At 44.5% G+C, this 21,229-nt stretch overlaps 1 protein-coding gene across 4 annotated transcripts in view; it reads right to left on the reverse strand.

Annotated features, from left to right (window-relative positions):
* The window catches only part of LOC137524714 (importin subunit alpha-1-like), a 291,685-nt gene that overhangs the window by 18,705 nt on the left and 251,751 nt on the right, over positions 1 to 21,229 (reverse strand). For all 4 annotated transcript variants that reach the window (XM_068244883.1, XM_068244879.1, XM_068244880.1 and 1 more), the window contains exons 6-7: positions 15,520 to 15,602; positions 12,811 to 13,074 (exon numbers count right to left, since the gene is read on the reverse strand). In XM_068244883.1, coding sequence (XP_068100984.1) covers positions 12,811 to 13,074; positions 15,520 to 15,602 — 347 coding nt within the window. The remainder of the gene's footprint in view (positions 1 to 12,810; positions 13,075 to 15,519; positions 15,603 to 21,229) is intronic.

Genomic DNA, 21,229 nt, shown 5'->3' on the forward strand with positions numbered 1-21,229 from the left:
ACTGCTCATATGTCGGCGACTCGGCGGGGACTAGGAATGTCAGCGATTTAACCTGCCTTGATTCATTGATGCTATATTGATGCAAGTTTAACTATTTGAGCCTGTGCAGAATATATGGTTCCATACTGGTGCAATACTTTCAAGTGCAATATTTTTAAAGAGCACGTGTGGATAAACTCTGAACTTTAGAAGCATTTTGTGCTCATTTTTAGATTACTAGGCCTGCTTAAAAGGACTGTTCATTACGTTTATTGGTAGGATTTTTGAAGACCCAAGGCGTTTCTTGGATAGTATTGAGAGAGAGGTCTATTCTATGAACACAATTTTATGGAATTTTATGTTTTTATTTTGGTGTTTTATAAGAATAAATGTGAGCAATTGTGTTGCTAAGGTGCATGAGTTGGATAATATCCGTTTCTAATGTTGGTTTAATCTTAAAAAAAAGGCAAAGTACTCAGCCAAAATGCAAGTAAGAGGTGGGGAACAGTAGGAAGCTTAAAGCATTAAAAAGCCATTTAGATATGTTGGAAAGTGAGAAGGGAAGAAGACTGTCCTCAGTGAGGCCCTGTCTAAATGGATGTAGAACCTCTACACTAGAGCAATTTGTACATGCATGATCACTTTCTTACAAACAGCCGCCCAGGAGCAGAACCTAAATAGTCTAGTCAGGAAACTGCCATCACTGTGCCAACAGTCAATATTCGACAGTGAGTGAGGAAGTAGCAAAATAAAGGACAGAAGTCAACATATGAAAATGTGAGCAAAGTGAAGAAAGTATGCAGAGAGGCATACATGTAACAAAAGAAAATACCACCCCACACCATTACTGACCCACTGCCAAACCAGTCATGCTGGAGGATGTTGTAGGCAGAACATTCTCCCCGGCATCTCCAGACTGTCACAGCTATCCACATGTGCTCAGTGTGAACCTGCTTTCATCTGTTAAGAGCACCAGTGGCGAATTTGCCAATCTTGGTGTTCTCTGGCAAATGCCAAACTTCCCACACAGTGTTGGGCTGTAAGCACAGTCACCACCTGTGGACGTCGGCCCTCATACCATCCTCATGGAGTGTTTCTGACATGTTTATGAGAGGACAGACGCACCTTAAATTTGGTGGTCGTCTGTCCCAAATAAATTAATCTACATGGACATTTTAATAGATATACTATATATTACGAATCACATGTGTAGCAGCCACGGATGTCATACCGTTTGCCAGTTAGAGGATAAACAAAGTAGGGACTTCTAATTATAGAATTACAGTGGACACAGTTTAAACATGGAAAAGTGCCTCTACGTGAGGACTCTGGTGGTCTGACCAGAGTTCTCATCTCTGCATGTGTCAATCGGTCTCAAAGTGTGGGTGGTCTCTTGTACGACATTAGTGGAGGGTTTTGTAATTCAGCCACAGAGGGAGACTGCACAAACAGTAACCAATGTTTAATAATGCCTAACGGAGAAGTCACGCCTTTTCCTCCTGCACTTCCTGGTTGGTCACAAGGTTCTTGGTAGACAGCGATTGGCTCCTTCTCTGCAGCTTCAGTTCCCCACCTGGTCCGCAAATGTATCGATGGAAAATGATTGGATAATTCAAACATAGGTAGATGATTTGCTGTATTAGAGTGAGGATATAAATGGAACGTGTGAATACGCATATATGTCGGTCTTTCACACACTTGATAAAGGAGGTTACGCCGAAACGTCACGGCTTTATACATGTGACATGACTGAATAAAAGAGCTTAAAATACAGATAGTGCCAGCGCATTTATTTCTGCTGTATGAAGTCTATCGCAGTCAGGGATTGGCTTCAGAGTAGCACAAAACATGTTGGTAGTACTTCAGGACAGGGTTGTGAAGCCCTGGTTTATAGGTTTTATATAAAAACAGGTACCCATGGAATGAGTGACATGTATGAAAAGTGAATGTTGAATGCAAGATATGAAAGCGCATGTCTGGATGGAATAATGTTGCAGCTGTACACAGGGCCGGATTTGTACTTTCCAGCGCCCTAGGCCGGCTGTCACCAACCGCCCCCCCCCCCCCCCCATTCTGTCCAACTCTGACTAGTTTGAACGGGCCCCCCTCTGTTTTGCTGCTTTGCCCCATTCAACAAAGAAGCAGTGCATGCTCTGTCCACTCCATGTAATTTTGCGCTCCTGTCTGCATGCACAGCAGGCGATAGTGTGTTGGGCTTGCATACTTCAGAAATGATGCTCATGTATGAGCACTCAGCAGCACTTGTCAAGTACACATACCCATAACACTCCCTCGGCTCCTGTGCACATGCATACAGGAGTGCAAAATCACAAGGAGCCCCAGTGGACAGCGCTGCTTCTTTGTCCTCTGTGCTACTTGCTGCCGTCAGAGCTACAAATAGGGGACAGTGTAGCACAATGCAGAGAAGCCCATCCAAACCAGAGAACAGGTAAGTAGGATCCGACACTACACACGCTGGCATAGATGTAGTGTAATGCTAGGTACACATGATGCAATTTCCTGACAGATTTACTGTCAGGTCGATTGATTCCATCATGTCTGATCTAATTTCAATTTTTCGATCAATTTACTTTTCACTTCCATGAAAAATCATTCAGAAAATTGATTGGAAAGCAGATCGGACATGTTGGAAATAGTCGATCTGACAGTGAAGCTGTCAGAAAATTGCATTGTGTGTACCCAGCATAAGCTCAGGTGTACTTTACACAGTGACAATTTAGCACTTAAAGAGACTCTGTAACATTAAAAAGATCCCCTGGGGGGTACTCACCTCGGGTGGGGGAAGCCTCCGGATCCTAATGAGGCTTCCCACGCCGTCCTCTGTCCCACGGGGGTCTCGCCGCAGCCCTCCGAACAGCCGGCGACTGTCGACTGTCAGTTCAATATTTACCTTTGCTGGCTCCAGCGGGGGCGCTGTGGCGGCTTTCCGTTCCGAACTACACGGAAATACCCGATCTCATTCGGGTCCGCTCTACTGCGCAGGCGCAGGAAACTTGCGCCTGCACAGTAGAGCAGACCCGACGGCGATCGGGTATTTCCGTGTAGTTCGGAGCCGACAGCCGTCAGAGCGCCTGCGCAGGAGCCAGGAAGGTAAATATTGACGTCACCACTGCCCGGACTCCACGGAGGGCTGCAGCGAGACCCCTGACGGATGGAGGACGGCGTGGGAAGCCTCATTAGGATCCGGAGGCTTCCCCCACCCGAGGTGAGTACCCCCCAGGGGATATTTTCATGTTACAGTTCCTCTTTAAGACAGATTTTAAAATCAGTCAGCAGGAAGTTTTGTAACAGAACAACACTTTTTATTGGCTAACCAAAAGAAAAACAGTGAGCCTTTGGTTAATGAGCCGTCTTCAGACTGTGTTACTGTGTACAAGATGTTAGGACATACAGTTATATATACAGTCAGCAGGAGATGCATTGATTGTTTTGTAAATATAAATAAATGTAACACAGTTGTCATTCTGTTTCAAAACATCCTGCTTTCACTGATGGCTAATACAGTACTTTGCTGGCAAAAAAAGCCAGGAAAGATTTAAACTGTAGAAAGAATGTTGTTGGCATTCTCTAGGAGGAAAAAAAAAGCCATAAATTCAACAGATCTGAGGTCTTTAACAGCACTGACCTGCTAGTAATAAACCAACATCAGTCAGGGAGGGGGAGAGCTGCTAATTCCTGCCCGTGAATGCGTGCTGCATGAGAAAAACTAATCGGAACTCAAGAGTTCTGCTACTTGAGACCATATATTTTTCTTCTCACAGCAGATTGTTTGTCCCCTCTTATCATACAGGTAACAGCAGATGCTGACTGCCATAACACACACTTTGCACAAGTAAGAGAGATGCAGGGATCTCTGGAATTCAGGCAGACCAGAGCAAAGCAGGAGTGGTGATTTACTTTGACATGTGACCTCTTATCTCTCCAAGTCCTGCGCCCTGCTAATTTTTATCGCCCTAGGCCATGGCCTCTGTGACCTTGCCAGAAATCCGGGCCTGGCTGTACACAATTGTCACAATCCCTATAAGAAGGCGAACTGACGATTCTTAAAACTCCATTTATATAGGTTGTATGTATGTCACTCTGCCCAATTTTATATGGGTTACTTCATGGCTGTCTCATATATTTGAGAAATTAGAGAGGAACTCCAGTAAAAATGATGCAATGAAAAAAGTGCTTAATTTTTACAATATTTTATAAAGGATTTAGTCAGTGTTTGCCCATTGTAAAATCTTTCCTCTCCCTGATTTACATTCTGACATGTATCCTATGGCGACATCTTTATTGCTGGCAGGTGATGTCTGTGGAAAGAGATGATGTATTTTTGGCAGTTTCCCACAATGCAACAAGGCTCTGTGGGAGCCTTGTTGCATTGTGATGCACAGTGTGATGTCAGAATTATCAGTTTGAGAACAGGAAAAGATTTCTCATGGGAAAGGGGGTATCAGCTACTGATTGGGATAAAGTTCAATTTTTGGTTACAGTTTCTCTTTAACATTTCTCGTTTGCTGTTCCTATTACAGACTTCTCAATACTGATGTGATGTACTACCCTCAATACCGAAAAAGGACAACTTCATTTCTGGCATAGGAGGGCTATTACACATGCTCTCATTATGGAATATACTGGTAACATTCAGGTATGAAACTCTCCATATACCGAATGTACATTTGTCATGAAATTGTTATTTCAATGCAAGGGGGCTGCCGATTGCGCATTTTTGGTCAAGTAACCAGCCTCTCTCCCCTTACAGAGTGCATTGCACTGCACCAACACTCGGGCTCTTTTAAAGCGGCATAGTCCCAGTGCATGCCGGGCCATCCCTTCCGATCACTGCACAGTGGAATAGTTTGGCTGTACTTACACCAGACTCTGGTTCTTAATCATGCTGCTAGCTCACTTTAGCACTTTCACTCTGTTCCTTTTCCCTATAGGCTGTTCCATTGGTACTTCGTGTTAATTAGAGATGGCCCGAACGGTGAGATGGCCCGAACGGTTCGCCGGCGAACGGTTCCCGGCCAACTTCTGTGGTTCGCGGAGAACCACGAAGTTTTCAAGAAGTTAGATTCGCCCCCATAGTGCATCATTAGGGTCAACTTTGACCCTCTACATCACAGTCAGCAGGCACATTGTAGCCAATCAGGCTACACTCCCTCCTGGAGCCCCACCCCCCTTATAAAAGGCAGGCAGCGTCAGGCATTGGACTCACTAGTGTGCCTGCAGTAATTAGAGAAGGGAGAGCTGCTGCCGACTCATAGGGAAAGCTTAGTTAGGCTCTTGTAGGCTTTTTAGCTTGCTCCTTGCTGATTCTTATTGCTAAAAAAACACCCCTCAACAGCTCTTTTGAGAGCTAATCTTTGTTCTTGTGATCTATTTTTTTTTGTTACATTATATACAGCCCTGTCAGTCATTCGCAGCTGGCCTTTGGCCCCTTGGTGGTAATTACTACTGTGCCAGGTGCAAATTTGTAAAACCCATCACTGCATATAACTACTTGTTCACAGTGCACCCACCTACCTACGTGAGCACACGCAGTGTCACTGTGCCTGTCCGGTACCCGTGTGTGACAGGTGCACATTTGTAATACCAGTCATTGCATAATTGTTCACAGTACCTGTGTGACCGCACGCTGTGTAATATACCACTCTGAGCATACCTGTTAACTGCACCTGTGTGACAGCTGCACATTGTATTGTAATACCAGTCACTGCATACTTTTCACTGCATCTGTGACTGCACATTGTATTATACCTGGCAGTCAGTGCATACCTTTCACTTGAATGGATGGCAGACTTGCCCTCCATAACAGATTCTCGTTAAAGGATTTAAAATTGATTTGGCTCATATATAGCAGGGCCTTGAAAGTCCTATATTCTTAATTTTTATTCCTACCTCAGGACTTGCATGCCATGCCTGCTGCCTTCCTTGGATGTGTGGTGGTAGCCGTTTCTCAGGCTCTAACTCCAGACCGAAATTAAAAAACAGACTCCCCGGCCGTATGCTCTACAATGGTAGAGAAAGAACCATCGACCGCATGAGGAGCGATTGACTACTGGGTGCGCAGCCTTGACCTGTGGCCAGAGCTGTGACAATTTGTCATTTAACTTCTGTCTAGCCCTGCCTCAAGCGTCCTGTCAGAAAGTACCTTCAGCTCAGCTGGAGGCATTGTCACTGAGAAGAGAAAAGTCGCCTAAGTCACAAAAGTGTTCAGTACCTCACCTTTATGAAAATGAATAAGGCATGGATCCCGGAGGGCTACTGCCCGCCTGAAGACTAAGTCAGTCCCCACACACAGCATCTCAGCCTGAACGCAGTGTGACTGTCTGACCCAAGACTAAGTCGTCCCCACACTGCCACCATCAACAGGGGTAATCCAGGCAGATTCCTGAATTTCGCTACAATTTTTCTGGTGCGTGTACATGCCTGCCTAATTTTATATGTGCCAATTCCCCTTCATGATCGTTACCTTGCCGCAGTGAAGGGGCTTGCGTATCACAATGAAGCAATGACCACCGGCTGTATGAGTGTCTCGGGGGGGGGGGGGGAGGGGGGTCACACCCAAGATAATAAGGTCGTTGCTTCATTGTGGACAGACCAAATTCAATCAGCTGGACAGTCACTGTTCTATCATTGAGCTACCACAGCCCAGCGACCATATGGGCTTGAAACCGCCACAGCCTGCACTCTCACCATGGTGCGCACCAGTCCAGCACTACACAAACAGCTGTTTGCGGTGCGTTACACAGTGAGTTTGGTGTGTCAGTGTGAAGCAGTACTCTAATTACACTCCCTGATTGATGCATACACATGCAAGCTGTTTTAAAGCACTTTAGGCTTTCAATTTAGTATGCAATGTGATTTCTGCCCTTAAAACGCTGCTTTGCGTCAAATCCCGATTTTTCCCCGGAACTTTTGGCATCTATCCCACTCATCCATGCAAAAACTCAGATGTTAGACCCCTTGAAACATCTTTTCCATCACTTTTGTGGCCAGCATAAATGTTTCTAGTTTTCAAAGTTCACCTCCCCATTGAAGTCTATTGCGGTTCGCAAAAGTTTGCAAGTTTGCGAACGCTTGCGGAGGTTCGCAAACCTAAAATCGGAGGTTCGGGCCATCTCTAGTGTTCATTAGGTCATCTTTTTATTAACTTAATTGTAGGATTTTTGCACATACTTTTTTTTTTTCACTGCATGGTGCACTTTTCACATTTACTTCAGAACCAGGCACTTTTTCACATTTACCTGCCAGACAGGAACAGTCATTTGTTTATGTATTGATAAATTTCTTTTTGTACTGCACTTTCTTGTTCACTATGAAACTCGGGTTTTATCCTGGTGGGGTCCCTCTGGGGAGCAAAGAAGAAAAAAGCTGGGTCTCCACCTGGGTTTTGTAATATTAGCAGTAGATCCGATCAGGGACGGATCTGGGGGGGGGGGGGGGGGGGGCAGACCCGCTCTTGCCCCAGGCGCAGTTTGTTGAATTCTTAAAAAGGCGGCAAAATTTGGATGGGGAATGGCAGTTTAGGCACCAAAACCTGACCTTTAGGCGCCAAAACTGGATGGCGAATGGCAGCTTAGGCGCCACAACCTGACCTTGCCCCAGGCGCAACTTGGTCTAGATCCATCCATGGATTCTATATGATAAACTATCTATAACAAGTGACTTGTCTATATCTTATCTAAAGTTTAGATTGGTTTACACAGAAAATTTAGCTGCAAACAGCTTCAACAGTTTATCATTATTTATTCCTGTGATACAATGAGAGTGGCCATGTTCTGTTTGTCACACAACACACAGGCAAGCTGATAGCATCTCCAGCCCTCAGCCTGTGAAAACTTGACTCCTCTCCTCCTCCTGAAGTCTCTGGCTAGTAACCTTCTGCCCGGACTGAGCTCCCCATAAGCCCTTGCTACCTGGGACTGAGTGCCAAGGCTCTCTGAAAAGCTGTGGGCAAGGCTTGTTTAGTTTATAGGGAATTAAAAGTGTTTGGCTTGAGGAATGCCTATAAACTATTATGCAATGCGTAAAAATGTATTCTCGGATCCACATTAATTAGTGGTAACATAGCCACAAATAGCAAACACTCAAGTCCAGGTCCTGGACCTGGTTACCGAGTAAACCCAATGGATCATTTAGATGTGGGAAATGCAAGGCCTGCAGATATATGCCCACAGTGAAACAATTCATGGCACCTCATAACGGTCGTATTTTTGACATTAGATCATTTATCAATTGTGACACGCGAGGTGTAGTGTATGGAGCTAGGTGTCCATGCAACCTCTGGTATGTGGGTAAAACCACAAGACAATTGAAAGATCGGGTATTGGAACACATTGGAGATATAAAGCACAGGAGAGAGACATCTATAGCGAAGCATATGAATAACATTCATGCCACTGAGAGATTCAACATCTCTTTCTGGGGCATTCAGTGCTGGAAGAAGGGGATCAGGGGTGGAGATTTCGATCGCAAACTTACCCAAATCGAGTCACAATGGATCTTCAGATTGGACACAATCGCTCCAAGGGGTCTAAACGAGGACTTCAATTTGGCATGCTTTCTCTGACCTATGGGATCCCTATAGTAATCCATGTGACCCTATCCCATATCTGTTTCTAGAAGGGCAGGTATTTTATAATTTATAATCTATTTGTATACCCTCATTTATTTCATAATACATCCACACCTAGCTCTCACTTCATGTGGGCGACCATTGACCATACAGACATGCGACATATAATCATGAGAGTGTATCATATATGTCTAGTTATAGTAGTGGACACACAGGTTTCTATTGTGAATAACAAAATGCATATCCACAATGTCCCTACAAATGGCACTTTGAGAATGCCACCTCTGCCGCTTCGATACTAAAGAGATTCCGTCCATACACTGTATACAGACAGGGTTGCCTAGCAACCCAGCAACGTCGTCACAGGACATTGCGTCCCAGCCGCTTACACAGGAAAGGGTCGGGCGGAGCGGGAGGATGTGACGTCATCCCCGCTCAATTAGCCCAGCAATCAGTCTACCGGTAAAGTATGCCGGTCGTTTGAATATATTATGGAACCAATCCAAAGCATGAGGGCGAGTATGCCCCCACCCCCTGCATCTCTGCCCACAATCCTGGATGGTGCAGTACCTATGGGCGGCGACATTTATCTATACATGGAAACTCCTTATACAGATGACGGCCACTGTGGCATCTATATAGGTAGGACACATATCCTTTTATATACTTTGGATGGGGCAACCCTGGAACAGGTTTATGAATACAGGTGGGAGGTGGCTTACACACCCCCACCTACCCCGTCCTTTTTCATCCCTCCCCCTCCTCCATCTATATATGGCTGGGCCAAACATGGCACTTCAGCTCTGACTGGGGCTATTTATGATGGGGGTTCTTTTGTATATATCTTTGTAAATATGGGGTGTTTGGTTCTTTAAGCCACTGTATATATGTATTATGCACTTTCTGATGAAGCCTTTGGGTGAAACATGCTCATGTTAAAGTCCATGTACAGCACCGCGCACTAATTTCTCTATGTAATACCCACCCATCATAATATGGATTGCAGGGGGACTAAACTATAGGTGTCCACACCATTCTGTTCTGATACACTGAACAGCGGGTAGTGGTCTACTAATCCTCACTGCATATCCATATACATTGTGGAGGCATCAGTCTAGCTGGGGGATAGCTACACCTGGAACTGGCAGCATTTTCCTGTGTCCAGGGGGATAAGCAACGACCCCCCCCCAATCTGACGTGGTGAATCATTTGATACCCCCACAAGAGAGTACCCACAACAGTGGAACCTCAATTTTTACTACCATTTTATGTAGCTATATATTAAAGTTATACGCTTTTAGAGATGTACCTATAGGGCTATGTCCTTCTGGACTTGAGTGTTTGCCACAAGTTATTCCCTGGTACTCATTGTATTCGGTTAGTGCATAGCCACAAAGAGCACAATGTTTTGGCACACAGGCCTTTGACAAAGGCCCAGCTTTTTCTACTCTTTGCTTCTGACTGCACACCCCTGTGGGATCCGGGTGTATGCTGGGTGACTCCCTGGTGCTATGACTGTCAGTGGTTGGAGCTCTGGTACAATCCTTTTTCAGGGTCCCTCAGAGAACCACTCAGGATTACTTTTCCAATTATGTCTACTGTGCATTAATCTCAGATTGCTACAGATCTGCACAATAATTGTATGGTCTAGGGATGAACTATTTGCATTTTTAACCTATAGTTGGCGGCATACATTTCTTTAGTGGTGTTGGTTTGGGACCTTTCCTCCTTCTGGGAAAAGAAAAACATCTTTTGTTCATACACTTTGCCCAATTGCACTACCAGCCTTATGTTCTCAATCCAATAAAAAAAAAAAAGTTATGTTTTATTTAAAGGTCAAGGGTTACTTTGCAATTCTGGTTTGACTGAGCTCACTAATTACACAACCGCTGTAAACCTATGATTTGAAATAGTATAGAAAAGATTTACATGTATCCTACTTAATGATACTTTGAACAATTTTGTACTTCAAATAGAAATTACTTTTCCACACTAGGTTTGGCAGTAGGGGATTAACAAATACTGCTTACTGGCATATCACAAGTTAGTGTTTTTGTCCAGGGATTCTAATAAGTATCAAGTCATCTCTGAGCTAACAAAAAATGATATACAGAGATACCGGTAGTCCTTACTTCCAAATGACTCGGGTTACAGTGTTTCAGAGATACAAAGTGGTCTTCATGTACAAAATATACAATACTGTTTTACAGATTTTGTTAAAGGGAGTCTGAAGTGAAAATAAACGTATGATATAATGAATTGTATGTGTAGTACAGCAGCTAAAACATAGCACATTAAGTAAACAAACAACAGTCTCATACTTCCAGTACAGGACGAGTTAAGAGACTTCAGTTATCTATGCAAAATAGCTACTCTGAGCTCTTCGACCCAACTTGGATCAGAGACAGTCAAATTTTTTGAAGCACTTATAAATCAAAGAAACAGTGAGAGGCCACTCAAGGTTTTACTGTAAGGGAGTGCAAAGGGTCATTTAGCTCTGCTCAGTTTCATAGTTAAAATACAGAGTGGTTTGTAATTGCAAATATGAGAAAATGATGCAAGGTTATAAAAAAAAAAAAAAAGCTATATAAAACGGAAAAAAAACGAGACTTATAATGTTTTACTAATTATCTGTACTACACATACAATTCATCTTTTTTCTGCTCCAGTGTCACTTTAAATGTTACAGTATTGTATAAACGGTTCTAAGTAACTAGTAAAAAGGCCCGCCCGTTAAAAACCGGGCACTAGGCCACAGCCGCTAAACCTCGGCAACGCGCATACCGATGCGTCCTGCTCACCAGTCTCCCTCCACTGTCCAAAGTATATGTCCACAGGGAGATGTTGCTTGCTTGGCAGTTGGAAAAAGCTGATATTTCCCACAATGCAATGAGGTTCTCTGACAGACTCAAGACTGGAAGCAGGGACACACGCACAGGGACAGGACGCAAAGACACAGGGGTTTTATTATATAGGATTACAATTTAATATTTTCTATACCATCTTGATTTAACCAACAAATGTTGCCTTTCAGTATTGGATACATTCCCTTTAAAGGGACTCCGAGCAGTGCAAAAACTATGGAAAGATGCCTATCATTTTAAAGCTCTTTTTCTCCTCTTTCCAATGATATATAAACTACCGCCCTACGCCTTTTAGTTTTCGCTATTTTCGTGATTGAAATTGCCACAGCCGCGATTTTGATCGCAAAAGTAGAGAAAACTAAAAGGCGTAGGGAGACTATTTAGGCGTCGCCAGAAAGAGGAGAAAGAGAGCTTTAAAATGATATCCATCTTTCAATAGTTACATTGTATTACACAGGGCGACTTTTCCTAAAAAGTCAGCAGCTCCATTCAGCAGAAAAAGTCGCCCTGTGTAATACAATGTAACTATGGAAAGATGGATATCATTTTAAAGCTCTCTTTCTCCTCTTTCTGGCGACACCTAAATAGTCGCCCTACGCCTTTTAGTTTTCTCTATTTTCGTGATCAAAATCACGGCCGTGGCAATTTAAATTGCGAAAATAGCGAAAACTAAAAGGCGTAAGGTGGCGATTTATATATCATTGGAAAGAGGAGAAAGAGAGCTTTAAAATGATATGCATCTTTCCATAGTTTCTGCACTGCTCGGAGTCCCTTTAACTGTGCATTGAAATTGTGACATTTGGATTGTGACCAAGTTTGAATTAAACTCCAGGGCATTTAGTTGGGTTCCTCAGCCAAAAAACTAAGATTATACCCAAATAAAGAAATAGTTGACACAAGGAAAACTAACCAAGCACTAAGTGATTTTAATATCTTTTCAATAAAAATTTGAATGGCAGTGCCAGTTCTCTCTAACCAAAAAGGTTTCCCACTGCTATGTAGAGCAGTCTTAAAGTCAGTGTAGTCAACTGATGTATTTTGAAGGCTGCAAACTATTAAGATACTGTACTGTTTTTACACTTTCATTGCTATATACATAATAGTTCATTCTCTGGAAAATACAAATCCACTCTGTGAGCCTTTAGTTCCAATGGCTGCACATCATGCAACCTCATAAGATGTAATATGAAACTAGAGATACAGCAATCTCATCATTGTTGCATTTTAGTTATGGATGTATGGTAACAATTATATGAATTGAACCCTGAGAAACACATGTAAAATTGCCCAAAGTACTTTCTAAAGAACACAGACATTAACATGACAAATTTGCTAGGATGCACGCAAGATGAATGGGATACCTGTAAAATTACTTACCAAAATGCTAAGTTCTTGGCTGTGCATTAGCTGAACTAGTCTGTCCACTACTCCTGTTTTAATAACAACATCAATCCTATCATTGGAGCCATCTGTGAGGTAGGACATTGCCCAACAAGTATCAGATAAGATTTCTTTGTCTTCATGGTGGAGAAACTGTGTCAGTACTGGCAGGATTTGTTGTACAGCCCCAACGGGTGGGTATGGGTTTTTATTTCGACAAAGGTTAGACAATGTCCATGTGATGTTCCGGAGAAAGCCAATCTAAAAATGTAAAGGCAAATCAATATGCTAACAGCTATGAATTTCCTAAAACTGGCTAGGCTTGAACAGAACTAAACTGTACTTAAAACAATTATCTCCATTTTGCCACAGCAATTGAGGGCTCATTTCCACTATAGCGAATCCGCATGCGTTGTCCGCATGCGGATTCGCACAGCCAATACAAGTGGATGGGCCTGTTTCCACTTGTGCGTTGTGCGGAGCGTTTTTGTGTGCAGGGAAAATCTGCACGGCAGAGCCGTCAGAATTCGCTCCCCACACACCGCTAAGCGAATCGCATACAATGTATCTAATAGGGAAATCGCATGCGGTTTTGGCATGAGTTTTTCCCCGCGATTTCGCATAGGAGAGAATGTTAATTTACACAGGCAGTGACATGGTTCAAATCACCCACCTACTACCCTATGCGAAATCGCATGTGAAATCGCGGGAAAAACTCATGCAAAATCGCACTTGCATGCGATTTCGTCTGCGGTGATTTCCCGGCGATTCCGCATCGCACAAGTGGAAATGCAGCCTAAGAGTCTTAAAGAAAACCTGAACTGAACATTAAAAGTCAAAACAAACATACACAGGTCATACTCGGCTCCTGTGTAGTCTACTCCTCAATCTATTTTTCCTCTCCTGCATCCTGTTTGTCCTCTGTGATCAATGGAATTCTCCGTCCTTCATTTTGAAAATGGCCATTACCCCATAACAGCTTTCTGGTCAGCACACAGTTAAACTGTAACATCGCCCACTTGAGCAATGGGGAAACATGGACACATCAGTTCTCCTCTCAGCTACAACTGACAGCAATGTTGTCAGAACTGGAAGGGATCAGTGTAAGAAGAAAATGATGAGCTTCTGAGAGGAACTGGCGGTGAGGTAACTATGAAATGTTCATTTGAAGTTACCTCATGTGTTTATTTTAAATATTTTTAGTCAGTACAGGTTCTCTTTAAACAAGTTTGCATATGTGTATCAGCGCCAAGGAAACAAAGTGGCCGCTGCTGAGAGAAGAACGATGTCCAGAGTTCACAAACAGATAAATTATATATGCTCAGCGCAGAGTCCAAACACAAAAGACGAGTCTTCAACAAAGGATAAAAGCAGGCAAATCTCCACCACAATAAATATTGGGTTCACGGCACAGCTCTGCAATCATGGATACCCAAAAAAGGAAAGAGGCTTACCAGCTGGTGACAACCCACATTATAAGGTTGTATCAACGCTTTGGTAGGACATCAGGAAGCAACAGTCTGTCCAGGATCCACCAATTCAGCAATGATTCCTCTCACGAATGTATATCAGTAAACATCATTCGTGACACACATGCGCAGAGAGTGCCCGGCAACGGGAGCGCGATCTAGGACGCGCTCCGCCGAGCCAGCGCAGACGTACTACTCCGGGTCATTGCGACCCGGAAGTAGTAAGAGCCACAGCCACATGACAGGTTGGGCAGCCGAACAGTTCGGCTGCAGTTGCGCTAACAGTTCGCCCAACTCTAGTCTAGTGACGCCACTGACTAGACCAGAGTAGCAGTGCACAGATCTCCCTACACACCGGAATAGGAAGTGTTCGGATGCCGCCAGCCGCTCATATCTGGAGGGGGGAGCCCCGGGTGATGGAAGGGGGGGAGAAACGTCCCCCCTTCTCTACCGTTGTGCCTATTGCTCCCTCTTCTCTGCCACCCCTCCTGGGGACAATTATACACCTGGCTATACTGGGGACACAGCAAGTCCTGCCTACCTATACTGGGGCCACCTATGCACCTGGCTACATATTATACTGGGAACACCTATAGACCAGGCTACATATACTGGGGACAGCTATACACCTGGCTACATATTATACTGGGAACAGCTATACACCTGGCTACATATACTGAGGACACCTATAGACCTGACTACATATATTGGGGACAATTATACACCTGGCTACACATACTGGGGACAGCTATACGCCTGGCTACATATACTGGGGACAGCTTTAGACCTGGCTACATATACTGGGGACACTGGCTCTCTGTCCTCGTGCATTTACTGGTGAAACGCTGTCTCATTACATGCATTTACTGGGAAAACACTGTCTCATGTGGATTTAAAAAAAATTTATGCTACTACTACTACTACTACAACTACATTAGCTGGTATAACTGCATTATAGTTAGCCCCTCCCACATGACATTATGACCACGCCCGCTTCGCACACCGCACTACCGTATCTAACAAAAAAGGTTCTCAGACATGATGCCCCCTTCACATTTCTGACTGCCCCCTCATATGTGCCTGTCTAGACCCGGCTCGGATTTGAAATTATATTGCTAAGGCAGGCTCTAGGAACCAGTGTCTTCCCTGTCCATAGGCAATTATCACACTTTTTTGTAACTTCACATTTCCTTTGATGTATTTTAATAAGGTGATTAATAACTAGAAAAAAAAGTACCGGTGTCTGTGGTGCCACTAAGGATAAAAGTGGAGGTACCACACCGCAATTGATCAGTATATCTCTGTACATTGGACCATCACCTGAAAAGAAATGTAAAGTATTACATAGTTAGGACAATACATTTAAGCAAATAACTATACTTCTATATGCTCTATTTTGAAACAAGGGCCATAAACTAAGGTTTAGAGGGCCTGACAAGAAGCAAAAGGGATTTGTATGGAAGATTTGGTAAATTACCATCTCCAAATGTAAGCCCTCCCCTGTAAATAAGCCCTGGTGGCGCTGGACACCACACACACACACACACACACACACACACACACACACACACACACACACACACACACACACACACACACACACACACACACACACACACACACTTGCTCAGTTGCCCAGCCGCTCGCTTTACCTTGTCTGCTCCCGGGCCCCCTCCAAAAGAAAGTCTGATCCCCCTGCGGCTTGAGCCCTGCATAATCCACACCACAGATCAGCGTTGAAAGGCAGCTCATTATATCCAGGAAGTACACCGATCGCTTCCTGTATACGGCAGTGCTTACTGGACTACATGAGCTGCCTTCACCTCTGATCTGTGGTGTGAATTATAGGAGGTAAAGCGGGTGGGCGGGCAGGGGAAGGAAACTGGCTACATACTAGGGAGATCTGCCTGTATACAGTGAGAATCTGGTTGTATACAAAAGGGTCATCTGGCTACCCCCACAAAATATAAGACCTCCCCGAAAATAGGCCATAGTACACCTTTTGTAGGAAAAATATATATAAGTGTCTTATTTTCAGGGAAACACTGTAGGTTTACAGGGTTGTACAACAGGAGGAGATGGCAGCGCTTCCAAATGCAGGCTGCACCCGAATTGACCAGCTGCATAGATGTGCAGAGCTCACACCCGGGCAGTTTACACAATGTGCATTCAAAACAGATACAATAAATGGAGGACGTTCGATTCCAATGAACAGTTTTCTCGCAGATTGTTCAGTATTAGACTCTCCCACCACGATGAGGGGTCAACACGAAAGCGACTAACAAACAGTGTAAACCTGGGGCAGATAGCCATAAAATGGTCTACACATTTTCTTAAAACAGTAAAGGAATTTGCAACATTTCTATTCAGGCTACAACTGAAATGATTACCAACAGAGGTGTGCAACGCCCCTCAGACTTCCTTAAATACACACCTTGAATTCAAAACAGATGCAAATATGCACTAAGCCCTAACACCCAATAAAACACCCAATGAAATTGAATGTAGGTTTACAGGATTACTGTAAAAGATTAATCATGACCAAACTCCTGCCCGTTTATAGGGGCAGGTGGTGCAACCCCCAGCCCAATGCAGAGAGCAGAGCAGGAGCAGTTGCGAATATCTCTCGCCAGATTCCACATATGCTGGGTGTACTTCCTGGTCCCAAGCCTGCCATCACATGGTAACAGCACTCCTGTGATATGGGGCACGGTTACCATGAGATGGGATGCTTAGGACCAGGAAGCACATGCGGCACGTGTGGAACCTGGCAAGGAAAGTTCCCTACTGTCCCCACTGCACTCTGCATGTGCCCCCACCACTCTCTGGCTACTTAAAGTGGAGGGGCTCAGTCTATCTAAAGCAGGTTGCTCCCTGGCTACTTTAAGAGGGGGGAGAGGGGGGAGCAGGCTTTGGCTACTTACGTTAGTGTGCCCCCTGGTGGGGGGGGGTAGAGAATGGGGCCCTCTAGCTACCTTCACAGCATTCAATTACCCAACATTGGGGGAAGGGGGGCTCCTGTGGCTACCCACGTTGGGGTAGCTGCATCTGGCTAAATACTGGGTGCTCCTCTGGCTACTTATACAAGGTGGGGGCGCTACCTCTGGCTAATACTGGGGTCCTCTGGCTAGCTATATTGGGGATACCTAGTACTCAGCAGCATTGCAATAGTGTGTCTGAGTCTATTGGGGAGGGGAGGCGCAATTTATACATCCTTGCCCTGGGAGCTCTACGGCCTAGAAACTGCCCCAAACTGGTCACATTTGTGGAGATCTATATATACTATAAAACCCTAGTTCATCCTACTGGATGTTTCACTGTCCGTAAAGGTCTGTCAGAGAAATTCCCTTTGGACGAGTGAGAGAGATCCTTCCAAAAAGCATAGTGTGACCATAACGAGGCTCTTACCAGCACAGGGAAGGAAGGAAAGGTCAGGTGATAAGTGCTGGCAGAGAAAGACTGCTTTGTGCCCTCCAATCCCCAACCAACCCCACATTTGTGAGACATGATGAGTACAAAGTCTGGAAAGACTGCTGATCAGCCAAACTGTAGTCTCGAAGGGAAGTTAACTTCAGGAAACCATTGACCACAGAATTGTAATTTATTGTAAAAAAGTACAGACATGCAGTACACGAGGAGTTTGGGTTCCTGGAGAAATGGGCAGACTTTGCAGTCTGCTACAGATTCTACAGTAGGGATGGGATGCATCTCAATGGGGCAAGGGTCAACTGCATTTGGGAGAAGGTAGTCAGCCAGTTGGAGGAGATTTTAAACTAGGATCTGAGGGAGGTGGTAGAGCAAGTTAGGTAAAATAGATAGTGGGAGTCTAGCAATATAGGGAAGGAAGAGCGAGTACAATGTAAAGAGGTAGCTAAATCTTCATGTAGCCTATTAAATATAACCAAAATTGGAAAATGTGGTGAAAATAAAATAGAGGAACTAGAGTTTGTTCTGATTAAAGGACTTACGAGGCGAATAAGCGAAAAAAAAGGTAAATACCTATGCTGCTTTATGACCCTTGGGGGACGCCATCCGCATCCCCCCTTTCATTCCATGGCGTTTCTATTTGAAAGGCCAGGCTCTGGGGGTCCCGACCCGATCCCTCAGGTCGTCCTTAGTTTCCCCACTAAAGATGGCCACCAGGTCTGGCCGCGGCTGCGCAGCTCTCATTGCCGCAAATGTGGCTGCGCAGTTCTACGTCCTCCCCCTGCTCCGACCTCTTTACAGGCAGTCTCGCGTACATAAAACACGCAGAGCTTTGTGCTGTAGCTCTGCCTCTACTCGCGTCAATCCCTGATGATCGACCACCTCTACCCACCCCTCTCAGTCTTTCATCAAGAGGGGAGAGGCAGCGATCAGCAGGGACCGACGCTAATGGAGGCAGAGCTACAGCGCCAAGCTCTGCCTCCCCGGGCAGCAAAATCCACAACTTGGAAAGTCGTGGAATTTTGCCCGGTATTTGGGGAGTTTAAGGACATTGTTCTGCCGCGGGAATGCTGCGTTTCAGCACTGCTGATATTGCTGAAGATAAATGTCAAATAAAAAGGATTTTTAGAAGGCTTCAGACTAACGGGAATAAGAAAAAAAAAATGGGAAAAAAATTCTGTTTCCAGCCATTAGAATTGTAAAATAAAAAATGTGCTACCGTGGATAAAAGCTGCACATTTTGTTTGCCCATTTGTCCTGGTTATTACAACACCAATAATTACGCTTACCAGTAATTGGATTTCCACATAACCTCCACGACAGGTCCACCAGGAGATAACCCCTTCTATCCCTGGACAGGAAAGACAGATTAGATTTAAAAGCCACCTCCTACTTTTGAATATCACCTTGTATCAGTAGGAGACTTACCGTTTGGTTTTGGGTAGGTTCTATCCACCCGTCATGGAGGCTACGTGGAAATCCAATTACTGGAAAGAGTAATTATTGGGCTTTCACTTGCCTCCATGACAGGTCCACCAGGAGATCTAAAATATTACCTTCCTTCAAGGTGGGACCACTGTAGATAGTACCTTACATCCAAGACCCAAGTCTTGATTGCTCGGTAGATCCAAAACGATAATGCTTCATGAATATATCATAAGAGGCCCATGTGGCACCCTTGCAGATCTGAAGCACTGAGGCAGAGTTCAGTGTTCTCCCCATAGCCTAACAGGTGGGCGGAGCGCCCACCTGACTTATGTCCCTGCCCGGCTGTTTTCATTAGCCTCGGTCTACAGCAGAAGAAAGTTTCCTCTGCACTTTACATTCGGCAGTGCAGAGACACCATCTCCCCCTCCTCCTCAGCTCCTTCCTATCAGCAGCATGAAAGGAAGCAGTGGACTGATCCTCCACCACTTTTTGAAGTACCTTCCATATTAAGTTAATTGTAGGAAAGGTGTGTGCTCTCTGCAGGCCCCAGTCCAGCAGAAATGCATCCACACTTTTTGGGGAGCATCTGGGAAGAACAACATTGTCCCAAGCAGCAACACAGATAGCTGCCAATCATATGCTGAGACACCAATTGCTCTGAAATAATTGTTAGCTATTCAGCCAATCTGCTAGAACATTTCCTCTAAGGGAAAACAGATATCAAAGAAAGAACCTTGTTTCCTGCCCGGCAGAATATCTGGAGATATAGGCAGATAGAGCGATCAGAGGTGGACTGCAAGTCCCCCCCCCTTGTATGTTTAAATAAGCCACAGACGTCTGATTGCCTGTCTTGTCTGTCTGAAAAATCACATTTCTGTTTTTCAACAGATTCTCTCATTTCTGGAGTCCTCAAGACTGCAAGAAAATCTGATCCGAGGAGAAGGTTTTCTTTAGTGAAGACCACTTGACACATGTAATTGTGACCCAGATGCGCCGCCCCCCCCACCCCCACCCGAGGCTTGCATCAATCGTAATAACTAATAGATTGAGAAATACATGTTACGCTTTGCAGATTTGGTTGGGAAGTCTACCCATTTAGGGAGAGTGTCACTGAATCAGACAACCAGATCATTTTCTCTAGATCTTCCTGTTTGGCCGACCACTGACAGGATTCCCAGGTGAAATATTCCGTAAATTGCTTGTGCCTCAGCAAAAGCTGAGAATTTTCCCAGGAGAGTCATAGCTGGTCTTACTATGATAGACTTTGCTCTCAGAACATCAAAGTACTCTCGATCCAATACATTACTAACAAAAAAAGTATTAACCCAGATCAAATCGGGATTCATCCCTGGGAAGGGCACGAATGACTAATCTGTCAATCATGACCAGTCAGGCTCTTGCATAGTGGTCTCGCTGGATGCAGAAAAGGCCTTCGACGTGGTAGATCGGAATTTTCTTTGGACGGTACTTTTATGCTTCGGACTGCGTGACAGTTTTGGCGGCTGGCTTAGGACCCTTTACACCACGCCGAGGGCCAGAGTATGCGAAGGGCTCTCCATTTCTGCTTCCTTTCCTCTTTTTTGCGGAACGCGACAGGAATGCCCTCTATAGCCTACATTGTTTGCATTGGCAGTGGAGCATTTGGCGATATTACGCTTTAGTGGGTTGGTACAAGGTCTCACCTTTGGCACACGAGAGGAAAAACTTTCTCTATACGTGGATGACCTCATGAGCTGACTCTGGCTCCTCACTTTCAAACGCATTAAACCTCATTACGGAATACGGCAAATTTTCGGGGTTTAGAGTAATTTGGGACAAGTCTGTAATATTGCCCCTGGATGCACAATTACCCTTACAACCAACTCCCACACCGCTGCAATGGGTCTCTAAATTTACATACCTGGGCATCAAGATTGCAAAAAATAATGATTACTTCAGCCTGAATTTAGAACAGGGGCTCACTAAACAAGCAAAAATTTAAAGCATGCCAGACTCTTCCTCTATCCTTGATAGGTCGCACTAATGCCATTAAAATGAACATGCTTCCTAAAATTCCTATACTACTTTAGAAACAGCCAGGTACTTATCCCTTA

Source organism: Hyperolius riggenbachi, chromosome 7 (genome assembly GCF_040937935.1).
Source record: "Hyperolius riggenbachi isolate aHypRig1 chromosome 7, aHypRig1.pri, whole genome shotgun sequence".
NCBI lineage: Eukaryota > Metazoa > Chordata > Amphibia > Anura > Hyperoliidae > Hyperolius > Hyperolius riggenbachi.